The sequence below is a fragment of the Alnus glutinosa genome, chromosome 1 (assembly GCF_958979055.1).
Source record: "Alnus glutinosa chromosome 1, dhAlnGlut1.1, whole genome shotgun sequence".
NCBI classification, from domain to species: Eukaryota; Viridiplantae; Streptophyta; class Magnoliopsida; order Fagales; family Betulaceae; genus Alnus; species Alnus glutinosa.
The window spans coordinates 14,869,859-14,887,858 of record NC_084886.1 but is presented as its reverse complement, the minus strand read 5'-3'; the positions used below and the strand labels follow the sequence as shown (position 1 = coordinate 14,887,858).

General features: G+C 37.5%; 1 protein-coding gene across 1 annotated transcript; it reads right to left on the bottom strand.

Annotated features, from left to right (window-relative positions):
* Nucleotides 1–4,231: 4,231 nt before the first annotated feature.
* Nucleotides 4,232–5,742, bottom strand: LOC133874211 (AT-hook motif nuclear-localized protein 20-like). The gene has a single exon (XM_062312080.1). It carries the CDS (start codon nt 5,296–5,298, stop codon nt 4,486–4,488), a length of 813 nt encoding a protein of 270 aa, XP_062168064.1. The 5' UTR covers nt 5,299–5,742; the 3' UTR covers nt 4,232–4,485.
* Nucleotides 5,743–18,000: the final 12,258 nt, after the last annotated feature.

Sequence of the window (18,000 nt, the reverse complement as noted above, 5' to 3'; positions counted from 1 at the left end):
TATTCAAAATGCCTTCCTTCATGGATTTTTATCAGGATAGGTGTTTATGAGTCAACCCCCTGGTTTCGCTCATCCTTCATTTCCCACACATGTGTGCAAGTTAAACAAAGCCATTTATGGATTGAAACAAGCTCTTAAAGCTTGGTTTTCTAAGCTAGGCAATAAATTGCTTGAACTCGGGTTCATTGGTTCTAAAGGAATCTCATCCTTGTTTACTTTTAAATGCTCTTTAGTTACTATTTTTATCCTTATATACATTGATATTATTATAAATACTACATACATGTAACATGCCCTTTGCGATTGATGATCTTCTGCAGCAGCTGTGGCATGAGTTTGTTGTCAAGTACCTTGGTTTATTAAGCTTCTTCTTGGGCATGGAGGTCCTCCATCTCCAATCTGGTCTCTTGCTGTCACAACGCGGGTATATACTGGATCTTAGTAAGTGCACAAACTTGATGGAGGCCAAGCCAATTTCCTCCCCCATGTCTTCTTCTTCACACCTTATCTACTTTTGATGGTATCCTATTGAAGATCCTTCTTTGTTTCAAAGCATGGCGGGTTGCTTACAACATTTGTCTCTCACTCATCTTGATTCGGCATTTGTTGTAAATCAAGTTTGTTCGTTTATGCACATGCCAACCAAGTTGCACTGGTAGGCTGTCAAATGCGTCTTGAGGTATCTCAAGCATACTGTGTCTCATGGTCTGCTTCTTACTCACTCATCATCTTCTCAGTTGGAGGCTTTATCAATCATTGATTGGGCATGATGCCGAGAAAATCGACACTCAACAGGAGCTTATTGTACCTTTTTGGTTTCAAATTGAATTTCATGGAGCTCTCGAAAACAACCAACCGTGTCTAGATTGAGTACTAAAGCAGAGTATAAATGTGTTGCGAATACAATAGAATTACTGTGGATTCAATTATTCATGATCTTTGTGTAGTTCTCCCTTCTCCACCAAAATTATGGTGTAACGATATCAGTGCAACCTACCTTTCAACCAATCCTGTTTTTCATGCAAGGACTAAGCATGTGAAAATTGTTTTCCATTTTGTTGAAGATAGAGTTGCTGGCTAGGGGTGAAAAGACGGTTATTCTATTTTGCTAACCACAACCGCCCCGCTTTACGTAATTAACAGTTATTTAAAACTATAATTGCAGCGCATGACCACTTTTAAATTTGGGTATTTTGGGCCTATTTTTGGGTGTTGGACCTTCCTTTAAACTTATTTTTTGGCTTATGTTAGATATTTTTTGGGTTTTTTTTTTTTTTTTTTTTTTTGGTCGTATGTTGTCATTTAAAACCCCATATAAAACGATGTTGTTTTGTGTGTGCGTGTGTGTGTGTGTGGGCGGTTAGCGGTTAATAACCGCTTTCGTCTACCCCTAAGATCACTATTAGTTAGCGGTTTTTTCCAACCGCCTACAGAAGCAGTTCGCTGGTTAGCGGTTTAAGGCAGTTAACTGTTAGTAGACGGTTATTAACTATCCACCTCTCCACTCCTAGTTGCTGCCAAATCACTTGAAGTTTGTTTTATTCCCCAATAAGGACTAGCTTGCAAATTTGCTTACAAAGCCTATTGTTTCTGCACGTTTCCAGTATTTTTGTTCCAAGTTAAACGTTAGGTCTACCTCGTTGAACTTGTAGAGGTTGAATATCAAGATCCTCCTCATCCAAATTAAAATGTCAAGTTTGTTGATCTTCATTTGAATCCAAATGTAAACTGAATAGATATTATCTCATACCAAGTAGGGTTTAAAAGTAATTTTTATCTTGTGTAATAAACATATGTATTGCTTATTTAAGTGAATGAAAACCCAGTTGAGGAAATAAAATCACATTTGAGTTATGTGTTCTGTTACTTGTAGGCGCTTGCTTGTGTAGGCCTTCTATAGCTTTTAAGCAGTTTTGTTTTTGAGAGATTGCTTGCAGATCCTTTTCGTTCTTGTTGATTTTATTTTATAAATTCTTACTTATAAGAGAGAGGGGGGGGGGGGGGGGGGGGGGGGGGGGGGGGGGGGGGTGGGGGTAATTTGAGGGGTAAAGTGTAATTTAGGAATATTTTAACAAAACATTTATCATTGTCTACACCAATACTGTCAACAATCGTAATGTTTCCATTGATGACTTCTGAAAAGACATTGAACATGAGCTAGTTGAGGCCAGCATATCCATCGTTAAATGGAAGGCTCCATCAGAGACGGGTTTACAAAGTAAACTGAGATGTGGTCATTGACAATCTCAAAGGGTGGATTGGAGTCGGTATTCTTGTTCGGGACAAAGGGGGGGGGGGGGTGTTTTTGCAGCTCGAAGTTTCACAAATGAGATAAACACAAAACCTATTGTAGTTGAAGCCATGGGAGCTCTTTATGCAACAGAGTTTTGCACAAACGTAGGCCTGCGACATCTTTTTGGAGGGCGATGCCTTACAACTGGTTAATGTAGTGAAGTCCTCAAAGCGAAGTGGAACAGATTTGGGCAAATAGTGGAGGACATCCAAAGAGTAAGTAACTTGTTATCCAGTTGGCAAATTGGCCATGTTAAACTGAAGGTAACTCTATAGCTCATGGTTTGGCAAATGAGGCAATTCGACACGTCATTGGTGAGACCTAGAGCAACATGTTGTATCTATGATACTGTTATGTTAGAACAACATGTTCTACGTATTTGATCTTTATCAATAAAGTTAAAATATCATTTTTCAAAAAAAAAAATTAAATAAATTTACTCCCAACTTAGAAAATCATGGATCTCAGACCAAGAGTCACCTCTTTAGAAACCCAACAATAGAAAATCATAGATCTCATACTAAGAGTCAACTCTTTAGAGAGTGCTATTGACAATGAATTACCCGGCCGTTCTACTAATTAAGTATTTGTTATAAGAGAAAAACTTTTTGAAACTTTGTATGAATAAATAAGGGAATTTTTCTAATAAAGAAAAAAAATTATAGATATTATTGTATCATTGATATTATCTAATATTAAGTGCACGTATTCGAAGGAAAAATCAAAAGGTCTAATTACATGATTTACCTCCATTATGACATTGGCTTCTATTCTCAGCACCTTATAACACTATAAAGTATCTGTTCCTAGATCTAGATGTCCTAAAAATAGCAGAGACCAGCCATGGAGCAAACGGAGACTGTTTTTTGGCTAGAAGAAACAAGTGGCAGCTGTAGAGTGCCTTGGCAGAGTTAAATACATTATGAATATTAAAGCGGGACAAAGAGATCTCAAGTTTCCGAGCAGCTCTATTTTAATTAGTTCTAACTCTTCTCATGAATACCATTGACTTTGCATTAATTGAACTCCTCTATGCCATGCCTACCTTAGATCTGCCCCAGCCAAGAAAAAACCTGTTATATCTTTGATGTTTACCCTTTTTTCTCTTTTCTCTTAAATATTTTGAGTACTAGTACTCTATAACATGTTTGTGTCACAGAGATTGCATGCACCCTGAATTTGAAATTAATTAGTTGCACATAATGAATGAAAAATATATATAAAATATCTTTTGGACACAAATGAAAAATATATATCATACTTCATTACAAACTAATTAAACAAATGTAACAATATAAAAATACCCTACTGATTGTTCTTATTAAAATAATAAATAGAGCACATATCCCCTCATGGGAGTCCTATTTGACAAAAGATCGAATAACAAAACATTGAGATACAGATGGAGAAAGAGAAACCCTTCATGCATTTTCACACTCATATAAGTTGTCAGTAGATCCCAATACAATCTTATGAACATATGTCATTTACTTGTTAAAATTAGACAGTGGCTTCAAGGGAAGGCTTCCCAAGTGGAAATCTTCTTTTATTCATCCTAGTTACACTCTTTTGCCCGTGCAACACAGACCAATGCAAATTATAGAACAATCATTCGCAAACCCTAGTTGTCATGCAGTTACCTCCTAACAACAAAACTAAAAATAAGACAAATCAGGTCTTGAAATCGACGGCACCTGTATATCAATCCCTTTTATGAGTAAAGTGAGATACAAGCTTAAAACAGGCATGAAAATCTCTGATTAGCACAAACAGGAAACATATATAAGATAATGCCTCTCCAACTAGCTTTGTCTCCCAAGTCTAATCCATCATATGATCAGATTAACCTGAAATTCATTAAGATTCAATATAAACACAAGAGAAATATAAAATAAGAAATCCAACCGAAAAACTGTAAAAAAGAAGTCTAGACAAAGATTTAATAATTCAGTTAGTGGTTAGAAAGCTAAGAGGCCATTCATGGTTTTTTTTTTTTTTTTTTTTTTATTGCAAACAGAGAGGATCCAAGCTAGACAAATCAAAAAGCCTAATATACATTGAGAATACCACGCGGTTTCTCGATCTTCTTCCCATCTTCCTATGTATCTCCATTTGATCATTCCCTAACATCCAAATACAACAGATAGACTATATAGAAGATTAATCAAATCTCCTAGGGATATATTCTGTAGCTAGTAAGGAGGTCGCGCATGAGCCCAAGCATAAGCATCATGACCCAACTGCCCCCCGTTGGGGAGTAGATTTGGTGTCAAATTATAAACAGGAAGTGATGAGGGATCTGGCAGCCCAGCAGGCGGCAGCTGTCCCCCACCGCCGCTGCCGCTGCTTCCAATTGCCGGTGGGGAACTTCCGACAGCAATGCCCTGACGGCCCTCATCATCATCATCAAGAGGCAATCTCTCATATGTTGCATTAGCAAAAGTTGCGGCAATGACCATCACTGGCCCTGCCGCAACAAGTGATCCTACAACACTTCCTCCCACGACCTGACCCTGACCGCCAGCTAGATACACAGTGAGGCCGGTCGAGCCAGGAGGGGAAGGTCCAGGAAGGAAGGCACCCGTCAGAGAGAGAATCTCAAACCTGCCGTGAAGTGCTACGACAGCGCCAGGTGCCGCAGGTTGTCTGAGGGTGACATTGGCCACAGAGCCGCTCCCGCTAAGCACGCAAACACCTCGTTGACGCCTCCTGGCGAATTGGGCTATGCTTTCCGCTATATCAGCATTACTAGCCACCTCCATGACGTGGCTCTTGAGCACGTTCGGGCTGTCTCGGGTCACAAAGATGGGTGGTTTTTGTTTGTTCTTAGATCCAGGAGGCCGACCTCGTGGTCTGCGAGTGCCAACCTCAACCGCGCCCTCTCTAGGCTCGTCTCCGTTGTCTCTATCTTCGTCCTCGTCGACTCCTCTTCCACCGCTGCTTTCGTCCATGGAAATCTCGCTGTGGCGTTTGCTTAGCACAGAAGAATTTGCTGCCGGGTCCATGCCCGGCAGCCCCACCTGCCCGGTCCACCACGGATTAGCCAGACTTGCAAATTCAGGGCAACAAAAGTGGAAAAAGAAGAGGACCCAGTAATCAAATCGGTCGTCTTGCAAACGGTGGAGATTGATTGCTTCTTTGTCCTTCTCGCTTGTTTGTGAATTCTGAGATCAAAAAGTCAAACCCATAATTCAACAAGAAACTAAGGGCTCCTGTATAACCTAATATCCTCACCGTGAGAGAGAGAGAAAGAGAGAAAGGAAAGCTTCTGAGAAGAGAGCATTAGATTCAAGTTGCGCAAGGAATCAGGTAAAGAGAAGGAAAGAAAGAAAGAAAAGAAGCCCTTTAACAAGCGAAGCTGAATTAATAAGATCAAGAACCAAGAAGTGATCTCAGCTGAGAGAACATGGAACTGATGCAAAACCCTTGGTAGAATCAAGCAAATGGAGAATAAACTAAAGCACTCAGAGATTGTATTATATATTAAAATTAAATAAATAAATAGTAACTACAAACAAAACAACTAGGAAAAATGTCTCCTTTTTTTTTTCACCCTTTGTTGTCAGCTCTGTTGTGATTTGGGGAGCCAAGTTTTTTTTTTCTTTTTTCTTTTTTCTTTTTTTTTTCTTTTTTTTTTCTCTCTCCTTTAATTTTATTTATTCTTTTCTTTTTCCTAGTAAGCTCTGCTTTTAGGGCTCTTGGAAATTAGGGTTTTGTGGGGTCGCGTGCGCGTGGGCAGGTGGGGAGCACGTCGTTTTCTCGGGCCCTGACATGTCAAAACGACTACGATAGAGAGATGGTTGGACATAGTATTACATTTAGTATTACTGTTTGCTCACAACCTTTTCCATGCCTCTCTGAATTTGAACATGATCTTTGAATCCATGCCCTACATTTTTGGTTTGGGCTCAAGTTCATCCCCCTCCACCCATATAATAATAAAAAATTATTTCTGCTGAGGTCTTTGATTGTGCAAGTTGCTAGAGATCGACGTTTATGCCATATATGTATATTTGATTCTGCAAGTTTTTTATTTTTTTTTTACATAAAATTTTATACTTTTTCAACCCAAAAGGAAAATATCCTAGAGAGAACCTCTGGGAACAAACAAGAGACTAAATCTCTATAAAAAAAAAGAGCAAATTGCTCTAAAATAACAATATCACGAATACCCTCAGAAATTTCCTCAATCCACATTCTATCCATGTGACGTCCCATATTGCTAAGGTATAGGGATGGGTATGTGCTTATATGTACGTATATATATTTGCACCCTTCTTGATACAACGTGTTTTAAATCCGTGATACCCATGAACCTATCAGAACTCCGTAGTTAAGCATGTTTCTATGAGAATATTACCAAAATGGGTAATCTCCTAGAGGATAATACTCTAAAGTCCCAACTCACAATTGAATTCCACTGCCTGCAGGGCTGCTTGGGCTTTTGCTATCACCAACTCTTGTCTTACACATACTTAATGGCAGTTGGCTGCAATCACCTGGCCTTCACAATCCCGTGCAATTATGCCAATATCCATAAATCTGTTCTTGGAATCAATTGCCACATCCCAATTAATTTTGTACACACCAGGAGGGGGAGTTTTCCAACTTTTCATGGCAAGAACCCCAGTGATGGTTGGCGGCAGCCTCTCTAATGCATTGGCATCTGTAAACTCTTTTATGGAGAGCGCCGCTTCAGTGATTAGTTGGTTTGGATGAATGAACTCCCCTCATGCATTACAGCGTTCCGACAAAACTAGATTTTGCAGGCTATCATGGCAAAAATATCCAAGTCTTCTTTCGTGCATCTGCCCATCATATACGCCAATACCTCTTCAAAAGTATTACCGTTCACTACACTCTTTTGGATCGTAGTACCACAAGCACCCCACACATCTGCTGATGAAGAGCACTCCCAAAGGATGTGATAGGTCGTTTCACTTTCCATCTTACAGAAAATACAAAGGGGATCCAGATCAATACCTCGCTTAAGCAGATTTACTTTTGTAGGGAGTATATCTTTACAATCCCTCCATAAAAAAATTTTAATCGAGTTTTGTACCTTCATACCCCACAATAGCTTCTAGAAGTCGCTCGGTTCATAGCATCTGAATGGCCTGAATGAGATTAATTCCTTCATACCGCCATATTCTTGCAAGTTGCTAGAGACTAATTAATGTTTATGTCATTTATATATATGTATTGGCTGTTGCCTAGCTTGTTGGCTATGTTTTAACTTCTTCTTATGCTAGTAATAGGATACCTGCACGTGAGGTGCTTCTAGGAGGGAAATTGTGATGTAACTAGCAGACTACGCGTGCAATGTTGAAAAAAAAAAAAAAAAAAAAAGCATTAATTTAATATATATCCTAGAACCGTTGTCAAAAGAAATATAAACAATATTTAATTTGAATTGATAATTCTTTTATCTCATTTAGATTGTTTGGAAAATAAAACCAAGAGACTTAAAGTTATTGATTTTTCTATGCTTACGAAAAACGCGAAAAAATTTAGACACAATTTCCACGTGTAATTAATGTGAGGGCTTTTTTTTTTTTTTCCTTTTTTCTTTTCTTTTATTTTTTTTTTCGAATGAAATGAATAATCACTACCAAAAATACTGGTTTTGTGAACCCCAAAGCCCAAAAATTCATCGTTTTGTCTTTGCAAATGCTCTGCTAAGGATTCCTATTAGCAACGACATAAAAGTTAAGTAGTCGCTGAAAATAATCTTAGCAACTACATATGTCATCGCTAATAATACTGCATTCGAATTGAAAGTTAGGCATGTGAGGCAGCCTTGTCGTCGCTGATACCAAATTATCATTAATGACAATGCTTGTTGTCGGTGATAATCGGGATTTTTTTTTTCCCTCTAAATCCACATGAAATTACCACAGAGGCCAATTCGAACGGAACGATGATTTGGGTCAAAGTTTCATTAAAAAATAGCCTACAAAATCTCCATCAACAATCCTCAGATTTTATTAGGCTTATTGGCCATATCATACTTTATTGGGCTCATGGCCTGTAAGGGAATGCGGCTCAATGTCGTCGCTGATAATCTTATTGTCAGCATTAATGACAACACTTGTCCTCGCTTATATTCAAGAATTTTTTTCTTTTAATTTTTGCCAATTGAGGTTTTACTTTTGTAGATGACTGACTTTGTTTTTCTCTAAGTCCACGTGGAGCAAATTGAGAGACGAGCTTGAACTGAACCATGATTTTGAATCAAAGTTTCATTAAAAAAAAAAGCAAAAAAAAAAAAAAATCCCACAAGATCTCTATTAACAATCCTTATATATTATTGAGAATAACTTCAATCAGGATCTGGTGTACGTAGACCAGGTCTTTTACAGCCTCCAATAGTATTAGGCCTCATAAGCTTGTTACACCAACATAGTTTAAGTCGAAAACACCCGATCACGAATCTTCTCCCAAGACAATTGACATCTGAAACTCATCAATCAAAAGAACACCATCATCTCTCTCTCTCTCTAGGAAACTCCCTTTCTTTTTCTTTTCTTTTTTTTCTCTCTCTCTTGGCTTGTGTCAGTCAATGCAAAAACTTTACCAATTTCTTGTGCAAAATTGCAGGCTTTTTTTCTTCGAAATTCCTTAAGCACAGTAGCACACTGCTATGCCTAAAAGTCCAAAAAATTTGCATAACAGGTCCATTGAAGAAGGAGATGGAGAGATCAAAGAATCTAAGAGCAACCCCGAAGGACTAGCTGAGAACCCGTCATGCCAAACCGGGCACAGATCATGAAACAAAAAAAAGTTATGTGGGTCATTGAAAGGCGAAAAGAACCCATCCAGAATCGGAGGCGAATTTGTCGGTGTCGACAATAATATCCTCAAATAAGCCTTACCCAAATCTAGTAACCTCTGTCCCTGTCCCTATCTCTCTCCAACAGGCTGTTCTTCTCGATGGAGGCAAGCCTCGCCACCGGAGAGAGATCTCTGGCGCCAGGGGGTGATGTCGAGGATGATGGGCCAGTGAGATGCTGGACGATGTACATGAAGTTGGAGGCGATGGTGTGGATGACATTGGATCTAGTGGTTTCTAAGGAGGAAGAAGAAAATGAATACTCACAAACGATGGGTTGTTGATCCGGTGTTTTCGTGCGTATTCTATCTTGTATTTGAAACTGACATGTCAAACAATTATTGGATGCTGTAAATGTTGGGGTTTACGCCACGTCCGAATAGAATGGGCTCTCTATATTATTAGGCTTATTGCTCATCTCATACTTTATTGGGCTAGTGGCCCACACTGGTTGTCGGTTGGTATAACAACCTCATGAGGCCCAAGCATTATTCAATCAACAACTTATGATAATTGACCCATTATATCCTAGCTATAAGGAAGAGCTTATATAGCTAGCATACACAGGCTAGATATCCAATGAGTCCACAATCATACCATTTTAAGGCTTTCTATTCCATTTGGCCTAAGTGAAGCTCCATCCAAAAGGGGCTTAACCGAAGTGCAAGCATACAACCCAATCTAGCCAAGGGAGACCAAGTCATCTTCTCCCTTGAAGAAGTCAAAGCTATATCAATGCACCTACAAATGTGACAGCATGCATAGGTTCACATGGATTGTTTCAACTTTACACTGACATTTCTTCAACCATGAACCAAGCTCATGAGTTGTCTAATGGGAATGAAGGATAATTGTGGTTTGGAAGGCATGGATGTAATCCAGCAGCTCTGTTGTCAAACCATGATCATGTATTGTGTGACTTGGCACAATCAGTGGGTCATAGGAAATCTAGAGACGGAGGCAGTACGCATGCAGCAAGTTGAATGGCTGAACCTTAACTTACTTTCTTGAGCCTTGACTAATAACCCCCTTGGTCAGGTATTTTCAACTATTAATGCACATATATTGTCAGCAACTTGCATATTTGGAGAATTAACACCAAATATGAGAAACCCAAACAAACTAGTATTTTTTAACAAAGGTCGTCTCATTTCTCACCTACCCACATGATTGTGATTGTGCATTGCTCAAGGTAAAAATTTATGTGGTGTCACATCACTATTTTTCCTCTTATTTTCTATTGATTGGGGGGGAGGGTTCACTCTCTAATATATGGGGATCACCTCAACCCTCATGGGGGATAAGAAACAACACATGCACCCATACCATAACCCCAAAGAATAGAATAATCACAGACGAAGAGCATCATTCTCCTTTATATTATACATTGAAACTCTATTTAATTCCCCTCTTACTCTCTTTTCTATTAATTAGAAGGAAATTTTCCAACAGTATAAAGGGATTGTTCCAAACTTTCAAGCAAGACATGCAGAGAGGAAGGGAGATGGAGTTTCTCATCTTATTTATATTATATATCCCCAAATATTTTCCAACCCAATGGGAAATTCGGAAAACAAACACTTTAACCAAAGCTTTGGCAGAAATCTCATCCAGCTAGCTAGCTAGCTATAACACCCTGGCCTATTTTTTTTTCCATCATACATGGCTCAACATTTTTCAAAGGCGCGCTCAATTACCACTTTCGATCGATTTGAGGTTATATCACTCACTGCTGCATTAATATACCACACAGTCACATCCTCTCTTCTTTAACCACTCCTTCCTTTCTTCATTCTATGTTATTATTTCAATTAATGTTACAACATGGTTACCATATTGCTGACATGATAGTTGTTATTATTATTGATTATTATCATTACTTTTAAAGTTATCATTATTGTTACGTTGTTATTGTCGGTGTTCTTATTATTCTTACTAATAATAAAGTTGCCCCTAGCTATTATTTCTGCAAAACTCGTCATTATTAGTAATGCTGAACTCATCATTACTATTGTTATTGAATTCGTCATTAATTTCTGCTACTGCTAAACTTATAACTATTTGTTATTGCTGAAGCCGTTACGTACTATTGTTACAGTAAGTAGTTATCACTATTCTTATTGCTAAACGTACCTATTACTATATATTACTACAAATGGGGCTATCACTATATGTATATTGTTAATGCTAAAGCTGCTAGTATGGTTATGGCTAAAATTGTCACTATTAAACGCTAAGAAATGTTTTTTTGGCACTTATACACGAATTTCTAGCTTTTTCTCTGTTTTTAGTAGTGTTCGATTGGGAAAAGCAAAGATGTTCCAAAGTTGTATAGACTTCATTTTGCATATATTAGGCTCTAAGATTAATTAATTTCTTCATCCGAAAGCTAGCCTTCTTAATTGTATTAATAGATCGGACTAGATCGATGCTTGGTCAGTTCTTAAGGAATTAATATCCGGCCGAAGACATGGATTATATTAATTAGATGGTAATGGTCATAATAGTAGCAAAACTGGGTAGACAGCGGTGCCACTAAATATGGAGTTGGGTAGTAGGCGGCAAAGTAAACGGTAATATAGTGATTCAACCTTCTATCGCACAAGCAAAGTATATTGTTGGTAAGGAGACAACGCAAAGATTATGAACCATATATATATATATACACACATTTTCAAATATTTTCAAAGTATTATTGGTCGGGTAATACTTGAGTGTAGCAAAATTTCCGGAATTCATCCGGAAATTTTGCTACATCGTAGCACTGCTCTTGTTGGTCCCCTAAAATATTTTTTGAAAAATGTTTTTTATTTTTATTTGTAAGTGTCTGGTGCAACATAAAATATTAGTTAACTTAAAAATGTTTTCAGTTAACAAAAAAAATGGTTTACATTTCTCATCTGCGTAAACATTTTTTGTCACTTTCTCTCCCACACCTTCGGACAAGCAATTGTGAGAGGACTCCATGCCTTATGAGGGCCTATTTGCGCAAACAAGTCTCGAACTGCCTAAGTATCTACTTGAGCAAGTGAGCTTTACTAGAATCATTTCACAATTGTTACCCCAAATTGCAAACAATATGGGCAGTTAATTGTACGTACTGGTTCTTAATCCCGCTCTCAAAAGCTTTCTATTCTCACACATTCTCTACCTTTGCAACTAGTGATAGAGTTAAAGGAGGCTGGTGTGGGCCATGCCCCTCAAACCCCCCTCTAGCTAGCAAAAAAACAGTGGTTAAAAATTCTTTTTTTTAGCTTTTTTTATAAAAAATAAAATAAAAAAAAAAATAAAAAAACTTTAGGTCCGTTCTTTTTTTCTTCACCTAGGCCCCTCAAAAAAAAATTTACTACAGTCTAGCCTCCTAAAATTAACTTTCTAGTTTTGTCCTTGTCTGCAATTCATGTTCATCGTCTCTCTATCTTTTTCGCAACTCCTCAAATTATATGAAAATATAAAAAACATTTGGCGATTTTTCATACAAGTCAAACGCTGAAAAATGTTCTTGGAACCATTTTCAGGGTTTGCAAACAAACATCGAAAAATAGACACATTTTCCAACAAAAAATATTTTACACCAAAACAGACAGGGCCTAATATGAAAACAAAAAACCATTTCAGTAAAAATCATTCTTTATATATATATTCTCCAAAAACAAGAACAAATCTTTGAAACAAATTCTGCGAAACACGTTGAGTATTTTCTATTTTTTTTTTTCTAATTGAATAGGAAAAAGGTTATAAGGGAGGATCTTTCACATTCTTAATCATGATGGAAGAGAAAATAAGAGAACATGCAGGAATGCTACCAAACACAGTATTTTCTATTTTGTTTCTACCAAAACTGTTCTTAGATAATAGTTCCAAACAAGCCCTAAAAATTTTGCACGCAGGGTTAAACTAATAATTATATTAATTCTATTTTATTGAACAATATTAAAAAAAAATATTCCATAATAAGCCTATATTCCTCGGAGCAATACCCTCTCATCCCCGACAAAGAGGTGCATGCAGGATGTGTAAATATATAAAGACTATTTAAAATAAGCATTTTTTTTTCCATGTTAATAATTAAGACTCAATTTCAAATTTCTTGCGCATGCAACAGAGGATGGTAAAGTAAACCATGAATCAAACATTGTCAAACAAAATCCCTTAGAATTCCTATATATAAGAGTACTAATGATATATACTACATGCATCAATATTTTACTTTTATTTTATTATGCTGATGTGGCAGAGTCTAATAGCAATTGAATCAGCTTTTAAAAAATAATATATTCAATGACCATTAAACCTTACCACATTAGCCTAATGAAATAATGGTGTGATGTATAGCTCGTATACTAATGAGTAAATTTATTCAAATTAAGTGGTAAAGAGCTTGTCATATCAGTGTTTACCACTTCATTATTTATTATATATATTTCACTTCTTCTCGTAAATAATGAGGTGAGGTGAGTTGATAAATATGATAAATAATGGAGTGATAAATATTCATATCTATAACATTTAATATGAAAATATATATATATATATATATATTGAGATTTGAAAAAAAAAAATCCATTCAATTCATACTTCTTCTTTTTTTCAGCTAGCTAACTATAAAATAAATTAAATAAAAACTACAATAGGAGGGGTGGGAGACCCCAACAAACACCCTAATACAATCGTAACAACTCAAGAAATAAAATCTATAACCAAAATGGGAAATGGATCCCAAATGATATGGTCCTATAATTCATTGACCAAAAAGCCGAGAGGATCGCTATGTTGGTGGTATATGATGCAGTCTTATGGTTGGACCGGTTGATGAAGATCATTTTTCCCACTTCCTTGAATAAAGGAGTATGCTCTACACCAGATTTGGACAAAAAAGAGATCGAACAACTCCCACTTTATTAAAGAAGGAGGTGAGGATAGGGTTGGCAATTTTTGACACGACCTGCGAACCCGACACGAACACGACACGAAAATATTGAGTTTGGGATAATCGGGTTCGGGACCCGATTATGACCTGGTTAAAACTGGGTTTGGTGGGTTGACACACGTGTCAACCCGCCATACCCGATTATGTTTAAAAAAAAAATCACTCAAAATCGAAAAGAAAGAAAAGTAAAAAACCCTAGCCGCTTGTCACTTTCACCGTTTCAGACTTTCGATGTTTCCCTTTCACGCCCACGACACACCTCACAGGCTCACAACTGACAGCTTCGCCTTCACTGCTTCAGTGCTTCACACCAGTAACCAGTTCACAGCTTCACAGCTCACAACTTCACACAGCGTCACGGCCTTCACTTCACAGAACTCCGTCCCCTCTCTTTAATCTCTGATTCTTTATGCAACTATGCAGCCTATGCTCTCTAGTGTCGGATTGACACTAGGTTCGTGTCGGGTACCACGTGTAAGGCAACATCCAATCTTGAGGAAGAACATGCACCCGCCGACACACTATCAAAGCCCTCCCGCTCCATAGTCCATACTAAGCCGGATCCTCGTTTACCGCTACTCCGGAGACGTCACAGAACACCGAACACCCTTTTCCAATGGACTCGATTAAACGGGTTCATCAGGTCGTGTTCGTGTCATGGATTCCAACCCTATTAATGATCGGGTCGGGTTCGTGTTGAACCCGTTAACATAATTGGGTCGTCCGGGTTGACACGAACCCGACCCATGAACCCGAATTGCCAAGCCTAGGTGAGGATGGGCTCTCAGAAGGAAGATCTGGATCTAGACACCACTAGAAGGGGTGGCACGTGGGCCTCACGCACTAGTGGAAAGGTTGGATGGCGGGTGACTCATGGTGGATCAAGGGCGGTGAGACCAGTAGAGGGGCGAGTGTGCGGCGAAGTTGGACGAGGCGACGGGAGATCTAGCTTCAAACTTTCCAAACAAATGGAGGGAAATAAAAATAAAAAGAAAGGGGAGAGAAGGTGGCATAGAAGGAGAGAGGGGGAGGAGAGGGAGCAAGGGAGAAGTGGAAGCCGACACCACTAAGGGGCGGTGCGTGGGTCTCATGTATCGATGGAGAGGCTGTATGGCAGGTTGCTCGAGGTGGATTATATTAAAGTATTAATTAAATAATCAAATCTTCATCTTCTCATAAGCGTAAGCTTTTGAGACAAGTGATAATTTAATATGATATCAGAGTAGAGGTCTTAAATCTACATGTGAGTGGGGTGTTAAAATATTGATTAAATTTACTTCCTCGTATAAGCTTAAGCTTTTAAAATAATTAGTGATTTAACAGGTAGGGGCGAAGAAATCAATGGAGGGACGCATTCATGGCGGAGGTGAGTGAGCAACAATAGATCTAGCTTCAACTTCCTACGTACAAAAGAAGAGGAAGAAAAGAAAGGAAAATAGAAAAAGAGAGAAAGGAGAGAAAAGAGAGAAAAGGTGGCGAAGAAGAAGGAAGAGGGATCCCAATGGGTTCACGATGGTGGGGGTTCAATAGGAGAGTACTTTCGAGAGACTTTTAGACAAGGGAGTTTTCAAAAAAAGAGAATAGCATCACCATGAATTTCTTCTCCAATACTGTCTTACTTTATATATATACATATATATTGAAAGACTCGTTAATATGAATCACATTACCGATCAAAATATATATATATATATATAGCACTACCATGAATTGCAAAAATAAAATGATGAAATATATGAAAAAGTATCTAAAAATAAAATAGAAAATAAGAGAAGAAAAAGAAAAAGAAAAAAAAAAAAAAAAAGGAAAAATGTAAAATTAGACCCTTTGGTTTACCTGATTTACAATTAGCTCCCTGTAATATTAAATTAAACTCAGGGTCTCTAAGGTATGCCAAAAAAAACGAATCACTCCCTACAGTCAAATTATGTCAAAAATACTTAACGGATTCCGTTAGTGTGCCACGTCAGCGCCAATAAAATGACAACACGTATCACTCCTAATATATATATATATAATTAAAAAATTAAAAAAATAAAAAACTTAAAGAATTATTTTTAAAAAATTAAAAATTAAAATGAAAGGGGGTGGCTTGTTAGCCACCTCCTTGGCTGTGGTGGCTGCTACGCGCCTATGGTGTGGCGCGTTGCCACTCCCATGAGTCAACAATGGATCTAGTGTGGCGCGCATCACCCCAGGCCACCCCTGGGATAGCTCGCAGGCTACCCTAGTGTGGCATGTGAGGACCGCATGAACCGCACGCTCCGTAAAAGAAGTGGTGGTGAACATCATATAAATTTATCAGGAAGTCGTAAGGATGGATTAGGGAATCGTCGCCGTGCATTTATTCTAAGCCCGCTGTGAGCGGCTAAGATCAAACAATCATGCCCTTTACATGTTATAATTATCATATCACGGGAGGAGCCGATAGTGGTGGGCATGTGTTTGAACCATGAAGTGGTGCCACACTTTATGTTTTTTAATAAATTATCGTCCATGATTATGTTCATTGAAAATTACTTTTATAATATTTTATACGTACTAGAGAAAAGACTAATCACTAAGAACTTATCGGAAGGAAATTGATGTGCATGTATAGAAAGCTCAAGTCCTTTTTCTTTTTTTTTTTTGGGAGGGGGGTGTCAATGGAAGCTGAAGTTTCTTAACAAATAAATAAATAAAATTAAAACTGATACAGAGAATATCATAAAGGAAAGGGAAATGCTCTAGTTCCCAACTTTTTATCCCAAAAAGTGGTTCCCAAATGATGTGTCATCATCCCATGAGATGATGACACATATCCCAAAATGATAAATCACATGAGATAGTGACACATCATTTGGGAACCAAATTTTGGGAAAAAAATTTGGGATGTGTAGCACTCCTTGATGGTAAGACTTCCCATATTACTGGAGAAGAAATTGTAAAATTTAGGGAAATCATGTCATTACCCTCACGTGATTTAGCATTTTTTGACATTGAGACTCCAATTTCCAACTTCAAGTATTTGTAAATCGAGACTTCTGCTAAACTTTTTGTCCAATTATTGATATAAAATTGCTCATTTAACTATATGGACTCCACTTTATCTAATGGGTTATGGATTAATTTTTTAAAACCAAAAAAAAAAAAGCCTCACACCTCTATGGCTGGTCTTGGCCGTGACCCGTGAGTTTAAATTGACCCAGGACGGTGGGGCTCATTCATATGAGTAACTTTCCGTTAATAATTGGATGGGAAGTCTAATGGAAGTTTCGATTTACTAATGCTTAAAGCTAAGGCTTAAAATTTATCAAAGTATAAAGTATAAACTGAAATCTCAAAATTTACAATTCTATACTAGGATGAAAAGGCATGCGGTATTTATAGGTGGTTTGCGATTCAAATTATATCATTTTTAATTAAACAAACAAAAAAACAGCCATTTTTTTGGTTATTATAATGACGAATATTAGAAACATCAATGTTAAACTCAATAAAAATGAGAGAAAAAAAATATATTGAATTTTCTGTAATCCAAAATTTCAGAAAGCAGGGACCTATGAATAGATCTTGAAAAGCAGGTACCTATGAATAGACCTTGATTGGTTAGGTAGTGTAATCTTACCGAATCACACACCATGCAAATAAGGACTGAGACCGAGTTTGGGTTTAAATTAAGAATTAATTGAGAATATTTTAAAAATAGTAAATACTGAGATATAAAATCTGCTTGACATCCAACATCAATCAAATTCAGGCCCGACTATATGAAACTTTTTGCACATGGGAAACTGCCCATTAGATTGCTACTCTCTATTAATTAGTTACAGAAGTGCAGGCAAAATTTGATCCCAAAACTAGGATGACACTAAAAGATTTAACCAATTAACGAGCTCACAATATTCACTTTCTGCAATTTCCTTCTTCACTTTTCTTCTTTCTTGTTTGATCACTTTTTACAAA

Coding starts and splice junctions, on each gene's coding strand:
- LOC133874211 (XM_062312080.1), bottom strand. CDS start 5,298: ATGGACCCGGCAGCAAATTCTTCTGTGCTAAGCAAACGCCACAGCGAG.